The following is a 14,570-nucleotide window of genomic DNA, read 5'->3' as shown; positions in this document are numbered from 1 at the left end:
GTCATACCGGTTTTTTAAACTTTCACACTTAGAATAATGTTAAAATGAGCAAAAAACCCTTCAGTTTTAATTAGTTTAGTTATAAATACTTAAATGTCATGAACCTTTGACAAGTTTTTTTTAATACATAACTAGCTACTAACAAAAACTTTATTATGCACCTGTATTTGGTCACATGCTCAATTTGAATGTTCATTTTTAAAGGAGTACCAATTTTGGATGTTAACTTATTAAGTATACGAAAATAATATTAATTTTATTAACGTTTTTCCTTTATTAGCACATCTGGCCACAACTATTTAAGAAGTTCAAAAAATCTGGCAACACTCGAAATATTTTACATGCTGGGATTAAAAATTGGGTTTATGTTAGTTACCCTTAACTTAGCCTCTGAGAATACAGAAATATACGAACTAAACAAATGGTGAAATAATACACAAATTTAGATGTTTAAAATAATTTATACATACGTACAGTTTTATACAAACATTTTACAATTACATAGATTTTAGTCACACGATTGATAGATATTTTCACTGTGTTTCCACCACCGAAACAATTACAGAAACATGTTCTTAAAAGATGGCAAAATGATTATCTATATGTGCTTCAGCAGTGGATATTCCTTTACACGTATGAAATAATTATTAAACAAGTATTGCTGAGATATACAATTATCAAAAGATTTTACACAGCACGAGTTAATATTGCTTTTGTACTGAACGTTAAGATGAATTTAGTTTTCATTTTACGTATTATAAATTTTTAATACTTGAAACTAGATTTGTATAAGAATAAAACTCAAATGTAAGCTGTTTCAACTATTACCAATACAAATATAAATATTTCGGGAAAATTAAACTTTTGAGTACTTCGGTATTACAAAAAATTTAAATAATCTTGAATCTTTTTTGATAACATACCGAAAGCACAATAAAATGAAATAAGGGGACACAATATTTAAGGTAAAAGTATCGAATTTTAGTACTAACTGGATTTAATTCCTAATGAGAAGCATTTTATTTGCTAATATAAAAGATATGAAAACATTATAAATAGATCACTAGCCGCTTTAAAAATAATACAAATAAATGGATTAGGCCTTAAATTATTCCCTTAAAAAATAAAATGGGATCTAGAAATAAAAATAACAAATTTTATTGTATAATTGCCTATGAGCTATTATGATTGGTACAAATTATGTTAGAAAATCTAATTTTAAACTTACAAGTTATCTGGCTGAGGGACATAAGTGGAACTAAGTTATGATAGCTCACTAGCGCCCTCCTTTTATGCCATTTACATATTTTCTGACAGAACCAACCGATAGCAGCGCTCCTCGCAGACAGACGTCAAAATTTTAATTGAGTTTGGAGTTTTAGGGCCTGTCCCACCACTGGCTGATAGAGGCTCAGATAGCTCAAAAGTGACGTCACTGAAGGGAACAAAAGCCGATATTTCCATCACATATTTTACACTAAGGATTGTTATCAGACAATTTAAAATTTATATAACTTTAAACTGTCGTGGTTTTTACAAATATAATTTAAAATTTTGGTGGTACAGGTCTTTTTGTGGCATTATCATATTTATGTATTATTTCAGTTTGGCAGTAAGTGGTATAAAGTGTATTTGCACTGGCGCGACCGCGGCTGCAAAACGACGGTCGTGCGATAACCGCGCGGCAAAATACTTATTGGAAACAGATCTTAAGGTTCAAAGTTGTAGGTTAAAACAATTTAAAAAAAATGTTGGGAATGTTTTCGATTAAGGACTAAAATAAAATTTTACTTCCAAGTCAAAATTAGCTGTAAATATAAAAGTCTCAAATCAAAACTTGTGTCAAATGTATTAAAAATGTGTGAAGTTTACTAGAAAAACATTTTGTTATTTTATTCAGTACAGATACATTTGTTTTATTTAGCAGATTATTGCTCTTTGCAAACAAAAATAAATCATTTTACTTTTCTATTCTCCCAATAATCTCAAGGTCTTCCGAAAAATTATCTAAATTTATCTAGTGATAGAAATTCAAATTAATTAAAACATAATTTTATCAGTGCAATTTAATCACTCTTCAAATACTAGAACGTTTAAACGAATTAAATATTCCTATCTAGCAACACATAATATATTAACTTTGACAGCTGTCAGATCAACGTCTTTAGGGATGTGAATCAACAAATGAAAAACCATATTAAAAATCGATTTAAAATTTAAATCGATTTCATGATCTGACATTTTAAGCATCTTCTTTCTTTTTTGATTATTTCATTTGTAAACATTAAAACTTTTCATACGAATACTTATATTTTAATTTGACTTTTCTCACTAGCATTTTAAGTTGGTGTTTTCGATCAAATATTGCTTATTAAAATTTTCGTGAGATATAACTTTTTCGGGGCTTTTACTGAACATTTCACGTGATTTGACCCATGTTTCATTAATATGACGTATTGGTTGTTAGTTGTGGTGGCACGTGGTGTGGTGTGACGTCACTTCCTGCGCGCGGCGAGCTGGTGGCGCAGCAGCTCGAGCTGGTGGTGGCGCTCCGCGAGCTGGTCGTTGAGTCCAGCGACGTGCTCCGTCAGCACCGACATCTGCTGCTCGTAGTTGTGCGACGTCGAGTGTAATTCCTCCTCCTAAATACAGCGCAAATGTACTATTATTATAAAGAGAAAAATTCGTGTTTTTTTATTTTTGTATGTATTTAATTTCCGTAAAAACTACTGGACCGATATCAAAAATTCTTTCACCATTAGAAAGGGTAAGGGCAAGGTAGTTTATCTGCGAGTAACATGGGAAATATTTTTTATTACTTTTTTAATTTCACGCGGGTGAAGTCGCAAGCAATGATATAAAAACTTTATTTTATTGTCATTATCCAGTAAAACTTTCAATTCACATTGTCATGTGTTCTTTCAGACTATGTTTACTAGGGATGTTGCGAATATTCGCATCCGAGTCCGCAAATGCGGAACTTCCGCATAGATTTGGACATCTGCATCTGCATCCGCATCCGCATTAATCAGTGCGGATGTTCATGCGGATGCGAATATCATGCAAGTAGCCGGGCAGTGTTCCTAGCGAACAATTATTTAGTAGCCCGGGTTTAATTTATGAACCTCTGCGTAATCGCCTTGAACCAGAAAAGGCACCAATACTCCTGTTCATTAAGTATAATGCTCCTATTTTTAATTTTAATTATTAATTTAGCAATAGGTGTTTAATATACAGGGTTATTGGTAATGAGACGTATTCCCGTTAGCAGGAAATAGATGGGATCATTTGTGATAATTTTGACCCCTATATGCAATATCCAAAAGTTAACCGTTTTCGAGTAATCTTCATTTTTCAATTTTTTTGCTTTGGAGATACGTAGTAACAACCATCCATCTAAACTTTTTCATTTATTTAGTTTAGCATTAGTGCGATTTAAAGTATGCTTAGAAGGTACTACTAACCAGTCTGCTAATAGTGTTGTGTTTCTCCTCAACCGTAAGCGCGTCTCTCTCCCTCTCCCGTTCCATCTCTTCGAACCGCAGCCGCAACATCTCGCACTGAAATTGGTACGGGAATATTCACATCCCTAATTACGTTAGTCATCTGTCATGTTACTGACAGCTGTCACGTTAAGCTGTCAAAAGTGTGTGCACGAATGTATTTTGGTTAGTTATTAGTTACCGCCACTACGTCTCCTACTGTTAGGGCTGATGGAAAAAGGGGTTTACCTCGTTAATGTAATGTTCAGTCTTGGTGGCGAGCAGGTCGCGGTCGGCGCGTGCGGCGCTGAGCTTGGCGCGGTAGTACTGCTGCAGGCGCTCCTCGCGCACCTGCACCTCCTGCTTCAGGGTGAACGGCACCTGCAAACATACTAATTAATGGCCGAACACTGAAACGAATATTAAACATCGCTTCGTTAACGCATCAAACTGACAGATGTCAAAATTTCAGTCAGTATGTCAGTATTCAGCCTGACCGGTGGCTGTCTGGGAGAACGTTAAATAAACTTTTGTCAGGTTATTTTTATTAATTTGATCCAAATCTGTCGAACCATTCTGAAGGTAGTGACATATATCCATCTCATCTTTCGCATTTATAACATAAATAAGATTATGTGTGTTGCCATAAAACTGCTGCATGCAATTTAATAAACATTTCTATTGTGTATAAATAAAAAAAAATTACCTCTAAACTACCAAGAAGTCCCGTCATCCTGCCCTCACCATCCACCGAGGTCTCATTAAATGTATTAAAGTCTCCGGAATCATGACTCTCTCCTTTCCTCTTCTGAGCTGCGGAAACATGCTTAGCTATTTCTAATTTAAGGCTTTCGTTCTCCATCTGCAGTATCTCATACTCCATACGAAGCTTCTGATTCTCCTGAAATATACATTTAAATCACCTTTATGTTGACAAAGTGTGAATCATTTATGTGAAGTGTTTCTTACCTGATCTAATGTGAATGCTTTTGTACTGAGCTGTTCGTTGATGTTCAACTCATCTACAGAACTAAGAGCATCCTCGCTGCCTATCTGGAAATGTTATTTATCTTCAATATTAAAGATCATCAAAGAACTAGTTTTAAACAATTAAATAACAAATTTAATTGTAACTAGCGATATTAATTCAAACATCCTGTTCGAAATCCCGCCAAGATCGCACACAATAATTGATACGTCTAATGACATTTGACAGCTGTCAGATAGGGATGTGACGTTTATGTCGATAATCTAGTGTTGCGCGATCCTACAGCACAGTACTAATTTTTCTTAAGACTAGTGCAATTTAAAGCACAGTGCAGTAAACCAGTAACAGTCGAAAGGGCTGTTTACAACTAAAATAGGTAACTCTCACTAGCGTCAGTGAGTACAATAACATGCATGACATTCTACTTTTGTAGTTTATTGGTCAACAAAAAAAATTGTTACACAAAAATAATGATTTTCCCACCGAAACCCTTAATACTGAGAATCTTATTACTGAGAATATTTAGACAATACTTGAACAAAATGTAATTTCCCCCACATGGGCATTTTAGTACATATTTAAAAATCAGGCTCTGGAAGTCAAACTTGGTAAATAACAATTATGTTTCACTCAGAATTCCTAGTCATACTAATATTATAAATGCGAAAGTTTACATGGATGGATGGATGTTTGTTAGAATTTGTAGCCTAAACGGCTGAATGGATTTTGATGAAATTTGGTGTAGAAGTAGAGGATAGTCCTGAAGAACATGTATGCTACTCACTTTTGTTTATTTTAATTCCACACGAACAAAGCCGCGGACGAAAGCTAGTCAAATATAAATTACAACTGTACTTCTTATTAGTTGGAATACTCAATAAGTCGAAGCTTTTTCCCCAATTCCCCACCCTTTCGAGATAATGAGATTCTACAGTACTTAAAATGCAAAACAAAAATGTTACCAGACTACCAGCCTCGGACAAGAAGTCTCCATTACAGCTCGCTTGACTGCCCGTCGCTACACCCTTGTGTCCTCTATCCTTCTGCAACTCTTCTAATGTAAATTGTATCTCTTGGATTTTATTCTTCAGTTTAGCTATCTCACATTTATATCTACTCTCACTTTCATTATAATGTTTCTGGTAATCCTCTAAGGAAGCTCTAAGTTGGGCCACTTCGAAGGTTTTATCTGAAAGCTATACGCAAAAGCTTTATATAGAAAAAATCATTTTACATATATGTTGCAGATAATGCAAAACAATTTCTTTTTTCTCTGTTCACAAAACCTTGTTTGTCCCAGGTCATCACTGAAATGACTGGATAGATTATCTGACATGCAGGAATATTAGATGCCCCTTTTTTTTTTTAGAATTACATGAATATTTGTGTGAAGTGTGCTTGTAAAACATAAAGACAGTTTACTGTTTTTTAAATACTTAATTTGGTCAATTAAGGAATAATTATAAAGCCAATTAAAAATAATTGTGTATGCCAGAACTTTGGTTACTGTGAAACTTTATGGCAACTATTGCAATTGGAGGTTAATGTGAACATGTGTGTGCCTTAAAACTATGCTTTTATGATCTGGCAATGGCTAAAATTATGTTCTGCACTTGTGATATTAAGACACCATAAAGTTTCTACAACAATGTAGCTGTAACTAACAACTTATTAAGTATTTGTGGTCATACCTGTGATGCAAGCTGTGCATTCTCAATTATCTTCTTCTGCAGCTCCTCCTGCAGCAGGCCGGGGTCGAGTAGTGCAGGCACAGAGCTAGTCGTTTGTTTTTCATCAGTTTTACTTTTTGTTTTCTTACTTAACTTATTCTGTAAAAGATACATGACAATTTTATGAGATGGAGGAAAAATTTATGGCTCATTCTTAGTAAGTAATATGTTAAGAAGCAAATAGATATGATATAACAACTACAATTTAATTAGAAAGTTTAAAACAATAATACTACATTGTTAGATAAAATTATGACTCATATAAAATGGCACTGATAAGTATGATTACAATCAATGTTTTGTTCGAAGCGCACTGACCTGCAAAGCATCGAGCTCATCCTGAAGGACGGACACGCGCCGCGTCAACTGCTGATTTCTAAAAGTTAATGAATCTATCTCCAATTCATCTTGTCTGATAACTTTCTCCTTAGATTTTAGTGTTTCCCTTAGTTCATTTGACTTTGCTTGCTCATCTAGAACGCCCTTTTTTAAAACTTTCACGTGAACTCTTAGCTGAAAGCGGAAACAATAAATTTACACAATTACTTGCTTCAAAAAGCCGCTCGACGTTTGATCTATATTCTCTACCTTTGAATATTCGGATGCCAGCTTTTGGTACTTTGCCTGTATATCTCCTGCAGGTAAGCCTTCCATTTTTAGAGTTTCAAGAGATCATTACGGTTCTTTGTAATGTAGAATATTGTTTATTTGTTCGATTATCTACAGTCCTGAACACCCACTTTGTTGAAAATGTCATAATGAAAATGACAACTTGTCAATAACATGACGTTCTGACGAACGTTCCTTTCATATAGCTTCTTTTGCAAGATTATATAATTAAATTACATTTTTGTACTATTTATGAAAAGGTTAAAAAGTTACTATAAAACTTTTAAGGTTTTTCTCGGAGACAAATGAAGTTATGTGCATTTCGTAGCTAGATTATGAACTATAAGTACTTCCTTTTAAATTTGTCTTTTTTGTATGAGAGAGAAGAATTTCCTTAAATGTGTTTACTTGCTGGTAACCCTAAATGCTCTTAAGCGCCCCCGACCCCTTGTCGTTTGTATTGAGTATCGTAAAACATCATCTATGCTCGTGAAAACTTAATTGCCGCGCAAATGCTTTTTTATCAAATATATTTCAATACTTTCCAACGTGACTTAAATATATTAATAGCTTACTTAATGTAACAAGTATTACGCACTGAAAGTCTATCTAACATTAACCTAAGCACACACATCAACACTTTAAAGACAAGAATAATGTAGAACATTTTCAGATCCTTATGAACCTTATCATTCTTAGATCATATGGGGAATGAGTTATGTTATAATTTGCAAGATAATAATCATAAAGGGGTAGTCCCGATTTAATTAAAACAACGTAATGTTTTTGTAAAGTCCCGTTATTGTTGGTCTATGTCAAAAGTGCCGCTATATAATTTTTTTATGGTAACATCATCTCTGTTGATGTGTCGTGATTGTCCAATATAAAATATCAATATTTTGGAATTTATGAGAGAAAAACAATAATTTTTAACAGTTTTTTCATATTTACAAAGGATAATAACTATTCCGTCTTTCAATGAAGTTTCCATGGACGATAGGTGAGCGTCTGATAAATAGTTCAAAGTTACATCGCAACAGGTAACAACCAAGAGAGAACAAAGTGATTTTCCTTTAAACTATGTGTCTTATTCGCAGAATTATGGAATCAAGCAGCTCTAGTTGTTACAACCATTCGTCGGTCAGCAGCGAACATCCTAAGAGTATCATACACATTGATATAGACTGTTTTTATGCTCAAGTGGAGATGGTGCGAAAACCCGAACTGCGCTCACAACCTCTTGGTATTCAACAAAAAAACATCGTCGTAACCAGTAATTATGAAGCCCGGAAATATGGTATAAAGAAGTGTATGCTTGTTACTGATGCTCTGAAGGTTTGTCCCAGTTTGAAATTACTAAATGGTGAAGACTTGCACAATTATAGGGCTGCCTCTAATAAAATATTTGCTGCGCTTCAACATTGGAAGTGTCCTGTTGAAAAACTTGGTATGGATGAGAATTTTATAGATGTCACAAATTTAGTTGAGGAACGACTTAAGAATGGGGGGGATGGATTTGTACTTATTGGTCATGTGTACAGTGAGCCTATGAGTGAATGTATCTGTGGATGTCACACACGTCTCAAAGTTGCTTCTCAAATTGCCAGTGAAATGAGGAAGAAATTATTTGATGAGTTAGGTTTTACAACCTGTGCAGGTGTTGCACACAATAAGTTGTTAGCAAAGTTAATCTGTCCATTCCACAAGCCGAATGACCAAACAACAATATATCCAGAACATGGGTCCAGTTTTATGTCAACATTGCAAAGTGTCCGAGCCATTCCAAGTATTGGGTCTAAAACAACCGAAGCATTAATATCACAAAAAATAGTAACAGTGAGTGACTTGCAGCAAGTTTCTGTTGATGTGTTGAAAAAACATTTTAGTAGTGACATGGCAGTAAGACTTAAAAACCTCAGTTTAGGGGAGGACAATACTCCAGTGAAGCAAACAGGTAAACCTCAGAGCATAGGCCTAGAAGATAGTTTCAAAACTGTCAGCGTGAAGAGTGAGGTGGAAGAAAGATTTATTACATTACTACAACGGTTGCTGGTGTTGGTGAGAGAAGATGGCCGCATTCCGGTTTCATTAAGAGTGACTTTAAGAAAGAAGGATGTCAAGAGACTATGCAGTCATAGAGAGTCTAGGCAGTGTCAGGTTTCTCCCTCCATCTTCACCATAAACAATGGTACACCCACTGTAACAGAAGTGGGGCAACAAAAGTTAATGACTTTAATTATGAGATTATTTAACAAACTCATTGATTTAAGCAAACCATTCCATTTGACATTAGTAGGACTGGCTTTTACAAAGTTCCAAGAGCGAATGACAGGCAGAGGTTCTATTGTTAATTACTTAATGAATGATATATCAGTACAATCTGTGCTTAACATCACAAATGATTGTGATACATCTGCTTCATCAATGGACTACTCGGCAGCATCACCCAGTAGCAGTACAACTACAGATCTATCAGATGCTGAAGTTGAACCATCTCCGAAAAAACCTAAGAAAGTGAATTGGATAGCTAAAAGGAGATGTTTGTCTAAAGAGGAAGTTGCATCACCAAGTAAATTAAAAGTAAGTGAACTCAGGTTGAATTCAAGGGAGCTGGAGAAGGTCTCTGAGCTGAGACTTAACTCCCGAGACAGATCTCTCACTCCAAGGGCAAGCCCTGCTAAAGAAATTTCAGACACAGACACAATGAAAGATGTTTCCGATGCTGGTAATTGTGATGATTGTCCAAGTTATGTTGATAAAGAAGTGTTCAATGCCTTACCTGATGAGATGCAGCAAGAACTTAAGGCAATGTGGAAGAATCCATCCAATTCAGAGTTGCCTAGAAGTAGTCCTAGAACCATGAACAAAGCAAAACCGAACACTATCTTGAAATATTTTGTTCACAAATAGCATTAGTTATATATTTTGTTTACTTTAAGTGATAAGTGAATGAATGGTTTCTATTTTTTCAAATCATACAATTTTTATTCGGCAGATCAATACAATGTTTATGTTATAAAATGTCCTGATTTTCAATAAATATCCTCACTACCTTTAAAATAATACAAACAATAAAGATTAATCAACAGGGTCAAAAATTATGATTACCTCTATCCACACATGGTAACATAGTTGCCAGGAGAGTAAATAAATAATGAGTATAACTGGGATATCATTTAATTTCTATATTTTTTACAGCTTCAGTGATTGTAGACGAGAGTTCGTTGAACTTTTGTACCTTATGTACTTCAACAGATAGGGATTGTGCCAGCCTTGTGTACGCTAACACATCTACATTAAGTTGCAGACGTATTTTATCACCATCAGTAATACCGGTGCTCTCAATATTCTGCTGTGAAGACATGTCACGGATCTGTTTCAGTCTTCGCAGTGACTCTTCGGTCTTCTGCACTGAGGTTAAAACATCTTCCACATATTTATAGTACCTGAAATCATAAAGTTAAAAGATAACCACACTGTAAAACTAGAGTTATATAAATAAGTAAACTTTCAATAGATCAAAATATATAGTGATATTTTAAAGAGGAAAGATTTGTATCTTCGTATTGAAATAATTCAAAAACTACTTTAACAATTTAAAAAATCCTTGCACCATTAAAAAGCTATGTTATCACTGAGTAACATAGATCATGTTTTTACCATTTTCTTATATGCCACGCGGGTAAAGTCGCGAGAATAGCTAGTTAATAATATAAAGACCTGTTACAGTGGTACAGAACTGCAACTGGCATCTTTCATATGCTAATGATTGAGTTAAAATTACTATAAAAACAATGACAAATACTTACGAAACTGTCATAATATTAAATAAAGCTTCATAAAGTCCTATTAAAAACAAATTATCTATTTTTTTAACTGCACCCTCATTAAATTCTGTAAGAGAATTTGTAACCACATCAATATAAGCGCAGGGCTTTGTAGGTATACTGCGGTTAGTTTTCCTATAGAGCCTTGGTATGTCACTAACTTGTTTCAATTGAATATTGTAATAATCGAACAATTCATTCACAATGCAATCTCTTATTTTAATTTCAGTCAGTTGTAAGATTTCTATAGAAGAATTTAAGCTTTCTCTAAGTAGAGGTTTACTTTTCTCAATTGGTATTTTGGTTTCAACATGTGCTAGAAATTCTGGTAATTTCTTTAACAATGTTTGAGTATCTATGTATATGTTTAAACTGTTATCTATCAATGTGTTGTTTATGCCGGTTGTTTCCAACTTTCGTATGGAATCCTGCTGAAACAATAACATTATTTTCTGTTAATTCAGACTTGAAGTTATTTAGGGTAAGTAGAAAGAATTATTCATGATGCAATCCATGCTGACATTATAGTGTGAATTACTCTAATATCAATATCTTTACCATCCCCTAGTAATGGTAAAAACAATGACGAAGAAATCTCGCCCAAGGTACTCGTACCATCAAGGCACCTAAGGAAAACTAAGTTCATTTATATTTAAAAGTAAAAAAAATATAGTCACCAACCTGTGAACAAACATTAGTTGTCCATGACGCATATCTGGCCAACAATTGCAACGAAAGCTTCCAGAATTTATGTGCCAATGCTTCTATATAAATACCATCTGACCAAGAATTATGCAGACTGACCCAACATTTTAAAGTTTCTTTATGAATAAACCCATCTTTGTTCTCAACTGTTGGACTCTTTCTTAAAGATGACTCAAAACCACCTACAAAGATATATAAGCTTACTCACGGTCAAGACAACCAAAATCAAAATGAAAATAAAAGTTTTACCTGCAATTTCCTGGAATCTTATTTGAAAATACACTGGCAAATTCCATCTCTTTTGAAAACTCTTGTATTCTATTGTATCATGCAACATTTGCACAGTTCCTTCAGCAACACAATACTCTTCCAACCTTCTAACAAACTGTATACTTTCACTGTATCTCTTATAAAATAACTGTGGATTCCCCGGTGCAAAGATAGATGCTAAATTCACTTCTATTCTACTTTCCACTTCGCACCAAAAACAATTAACTAAAAATCTATATTTCTTAGAGAGAAATGTTAATGTGGAATGTTGCATTACCGTTAGAAACAATTTTAATTTTGTATCCAATAATGCTAATATTTTAGTATAAATGCCTTGCAAACCATCTTTGCTTCTCTGTAATGCTGGTTCATTAATAATGTCCTGTAATAATGGAGCAATAGCTTGCTTTCGTATTAATAACTCAGTTTCTTTTATACGATCTAATGTTGTCAAAATTATTAATGTTTTTAAAAGATTGTTTTCATCATTTTCATTCCAAAAATGAAACAGCAATGTATTTAGAATTTGAATTAATTTTCCACCAATATCATTATATAGTTCCTTCTGCTCGGAACTCAGTAAGTTTTCACATTTACTGAATGTGAATTTTAATTGATTGTATAATAAGGCAGTGCGTTCCGCTACAATTATTTGCTCCAATTTATTCTTATCAGAAATATCTCTCAATACAGTCTCCAATGTTCTTAAACTGTTTACAGTCTGGCTGTAGTGTTTGAGAAGTTGTTTCTTCTTCAGTAGACTGTGTCTCTGGTTTAACCAAATTGACAACTCTTTCATTGCATCTTCCAAACATTGTTTTACACTCTAAAAGCAAAGATTGTTAAACATTTATTAATTTGTATTGAGAAAATATATTGCATATGCCACCAACGATTTTATTTTACTGGATAATAAAACTTATATTGCAACTTACAACAACTTCTTCATTTAGCTGCTCTAATGGCACTTGAATTTTTACTATTGCTTTATCAAAACCGATCAACGTAGCACATAGATTAACGAAATTAGCGTAATCTTTATTAATTAACTCTATCATAGCGAGCCTTAAAACTTTGAGATACACGCCTAGGTCGTCGCGCATTTTCTCCAAGGAGGCCACATTTTGATGATCCGTAAGAAACGTATCAACTGAAAAATTAGTCTGCAACAATTTTAATCACATATTATACAAGATATACAAATAGTTAAGTTGTAATGGTACTTTTTAATCACAAATGAGTAATACCTTGATAAAATCATTCCGATCGAAACATAAGCCTCGTGCCGGCGGCAAGGTGAAGTCGGTGTTATTCTTGTCCATTTTAATGAAGTAACGACATTGCTTTAAAAGGCACCTTTTTATAAATTCGCTAAAATTATTTATCAGAAATTACTCTTGTAATCCACTATCATCTTGACATTTCACTTACTGACGTAAGCTGATTTTGACAACTTGACACATCATATTGATGACACAGAATATCGAATCGATTTCACTCGATATAAAAAAGTAAGTTACATACCTATGATACACCCATATTTTCAAACTCAAGTCAAAATAAAAACCGACCATTCAAAATGTTGTGTTTAAAACAGAAGGGAAGTTGCGCTTAATCGTAAATCAGTAGGAATTAAATAAAACAACAAATTTAATTAAGCCAAGCTTCATTATTTATCTAGTTTACTTCTATAGGTTTCTGTTGCGTTCCATGAAGATCCCGGATACTTCTTTATTTAGTGAAAACACATATTCAATTTATTCTTTAATTGTGCGTCTGATTTAAAACAGCGAAAAACGAGTAAGATGATCGTAGAATCTAAAAAGATACAAATTAATTTATTTACATAGACAAGAAAGACAGTTAACTATTGTTGTGAGAACTTGCATCTTATTTCTTGATTTCATTCATTAGCCAATAAATACCAACCGATACAAATGTGGGCCTAGATAGCGGTATATAATGACCAGCCTTAAATACAATAGGTTTCTTCATACATTCCATTGTTATCAACAAGGACTTTTTAAATTTTTTGTCCTGTTCGTACCAGGGACTTTGATATAAGGAGTCTCTTAATTCTTGACTCTGAAAGTAATGTAAGTGACAGTGGCTTTATTCACTTGAGATTGCCAGGAAATTATAGTTGACTTTATGTTTTTTATTTGTACAATGTAATGAAGCCCTAATGGCTTTGGCCGTGTTGTCTTTTTAACTGAACGAAAAGATATAATATCAGTGATATTACCCTTGTAGTTAGCTCGCTGCCACACCAACAGTACAGGAGCAGCTGCGACAGCATGGTCACCATATAAATCAACATCGAGTAGAACTGAATACTGCTAGGCTCCGACTATTCAAATAATGAACAATAAAACTAATCAACTTTCAGTTTCAAGACAAAACTATCTACAAAACCGTTATTACAGAAGTTTTTACATACCATAGTAATACGTAATCCAATTATGCAGATGATAGCTACCGTACCACTTAATTGGAAAAATATATTAGCGTGATATGTATTTTCCACAATTTCAATAAATCTGCAATCAAGATCGTAAAACAATTTTATAAAGTTCAAAGATTATAGGTCACAGAATAGTGTAATATTCTTTTGGTTGCTATGATGATCTTGAAAAGCGGGCTTTGTTTCTTTTTGTTTAAAAATTCATGTTATTTACCTAATAACTGTTTGGTGTTGGTCAATGCACTCGACAAATAATTTGTTATTGTTCGAAATTCTCATGGTCCGTTGCTCTTCCGTTAACTTTGAAGATAATGGAACTGATTGCATCTGAATTAATTTAACACATTATTTGTGGTATTAAGGGAAATTTCCCTAACCGTAATAGTATAGTTTAAAATATATATAACGAGCAAGCGACCACCTGAGTCCGCCAAAATGGCGAATCGACCGCTGCCCATAGACATCCGCAATTGCAGATGCGTTGCCTACCCTTAT

At 33.9% G+C, this 14,570-nt stretch overlaps 4 protein-coding genes across 5 annotated transcripts; 1 reads left to right on the top strand and 3 right to left on the bottom strand.

Annotated features, from left to right (window-relative positions):
• Positions 1 to 1,512: 1,512 nt before the first annotated feature.
• On the bottom strand, positions 1,513 to 6,959 carry LOC106110503 (protein phosphatase 1 regulatory subunit 21). 2 transcript variants are annotated; one of them, XM_013292359.1, is made up of 9 exons: positions 6,789 to 6,959; positions 6,519 to 6,713; positions 6,162 to 6,299; positions 5,433 to 5,666; positions 4,452 to 4,535; positions 4,189 to 4,383; positions 3,732 to 3,863; positions 3,465 to 3,560; positions 1,513 to 2,642 (listed from the first exon to the last, which is right to left on the bottom strand). In XM_013292359.1, exons 1-9 carry the CDS (start codon positions 6,852 to 6,854, stop codon positions 2,496 to 2,498), a joined length of 1,287 nt encoding a protein of 428 aa, XP_013147813.1. In that variant the 5' UTR covers positions 6,855 to 6,959; the 3' UTR covers positions 1,513 to 2,495. The 2 variants fall into 2 exon arrangements, with proteins under 2 accessions (XP_013147813.1, XP_013147814.1); XM_013292360.1 differs by having other exon boundaries at positions 5,445 to 5,666.
• Positions 6,960 to 7,341: 382 nt separating this feature from the next.
• On the top strand, positions 7,342 to 9,830 carry LOC106110488 (DNA polymerase iota). The gene is made up of 2 exons (XM_013292337.1): positions 7,342 to 7,809; positions 7,907 to 9,830. The coding sequence occupies exons 1-2, from the start codon at positions 7,799 to 7,801 to the stop codon at positions 9,717 to 9,719; spliced, it is 1,824 nt and encodes a 607-aa protein (XP_013147791.1). The 5' UTR covers positions 7,342 to 7,798; the 3' UTR covers positions 9,720 to 9,830.
• A 138-nt stretch (positions 9,831 to 9,968) lies between these two features.
• LOC106110487 (conserved oligomeric Golgi complex subunit 2) lies at positions 9,969 to 13,062 on the bottom strand. The gene is made up of 6 exons (XM_013292336.1): positions 12,859 to 13,062; positions 12,547 to 12,774; positions 11,591 to 12,437; positions 11,318 to 11,523; positions 10,619 to 11,067; positions 9,969 to 10,255 (listed from the first exon to the last, which is right to left on the bottom strand). The coding sequence occupies exons 1-6, from the start codon at positions 12,931 to 12,933 to the stop codon at positions 9,982 to 9,984; spliced, it is 2,079 nt and encodes a 692-aa protein (XP_013147790.1). The 5' UTR covers positions 12,934 to 13,062; the 3' UTR covers positions 9,969 to 9,981.
• Positions 13,063 to 13,266: 204 nt separating this feature from the next.
• Positions 13,267 to 14,501, bottom strand: LOC106110450 (odorant receptor 85b-like). Its single transcript, XM_013292279.1, has 5 exons — positions 14,290 to 14,501; positions 14,052 to 14,151; positions 13,857 to 13,961; positions 13,541 to 13,696; positions 13,267 to 13,429 (listed from the first exon to the last, which is right to left on the bottom strand). Exons 1-5 carry the CDS (start codon positions 14,400 to 14,402, stop codon positions 13,376 to 13,378), a joined length of 528 nt encoding a protein of 175 aa, XP_013147733.1. The 5' UTR covers positions 14,403 to 14,501; the 3' UTR covers positions 13,267 to 13,375.
• Between the last annotated feature and the right edge of the window lie 69 nt (positions 14,502 to 14,570).

The sequence above is a fragment of the Papilio polytes genome, unplaced genomic scaffold, assembly GCF_000836215.1.
Source record: "Papilio polytes unplaced genomic scaffold, Ppol_1.0 DF820622.1, whole genome shotgun sequence".
Classification (NCBI taxonomy): domain Eukaryota; kingdom Metazoa; phylum Arthropoda; class Insecta; order Lepidoptera; family Papilionidae; genus Papilio; species Papilio polytes.
The sequence above is the reverse complement of the archived record's forward strand: the minus strand, read 5'-3'. Positions and strand labels throughout refer to the sequence as shown.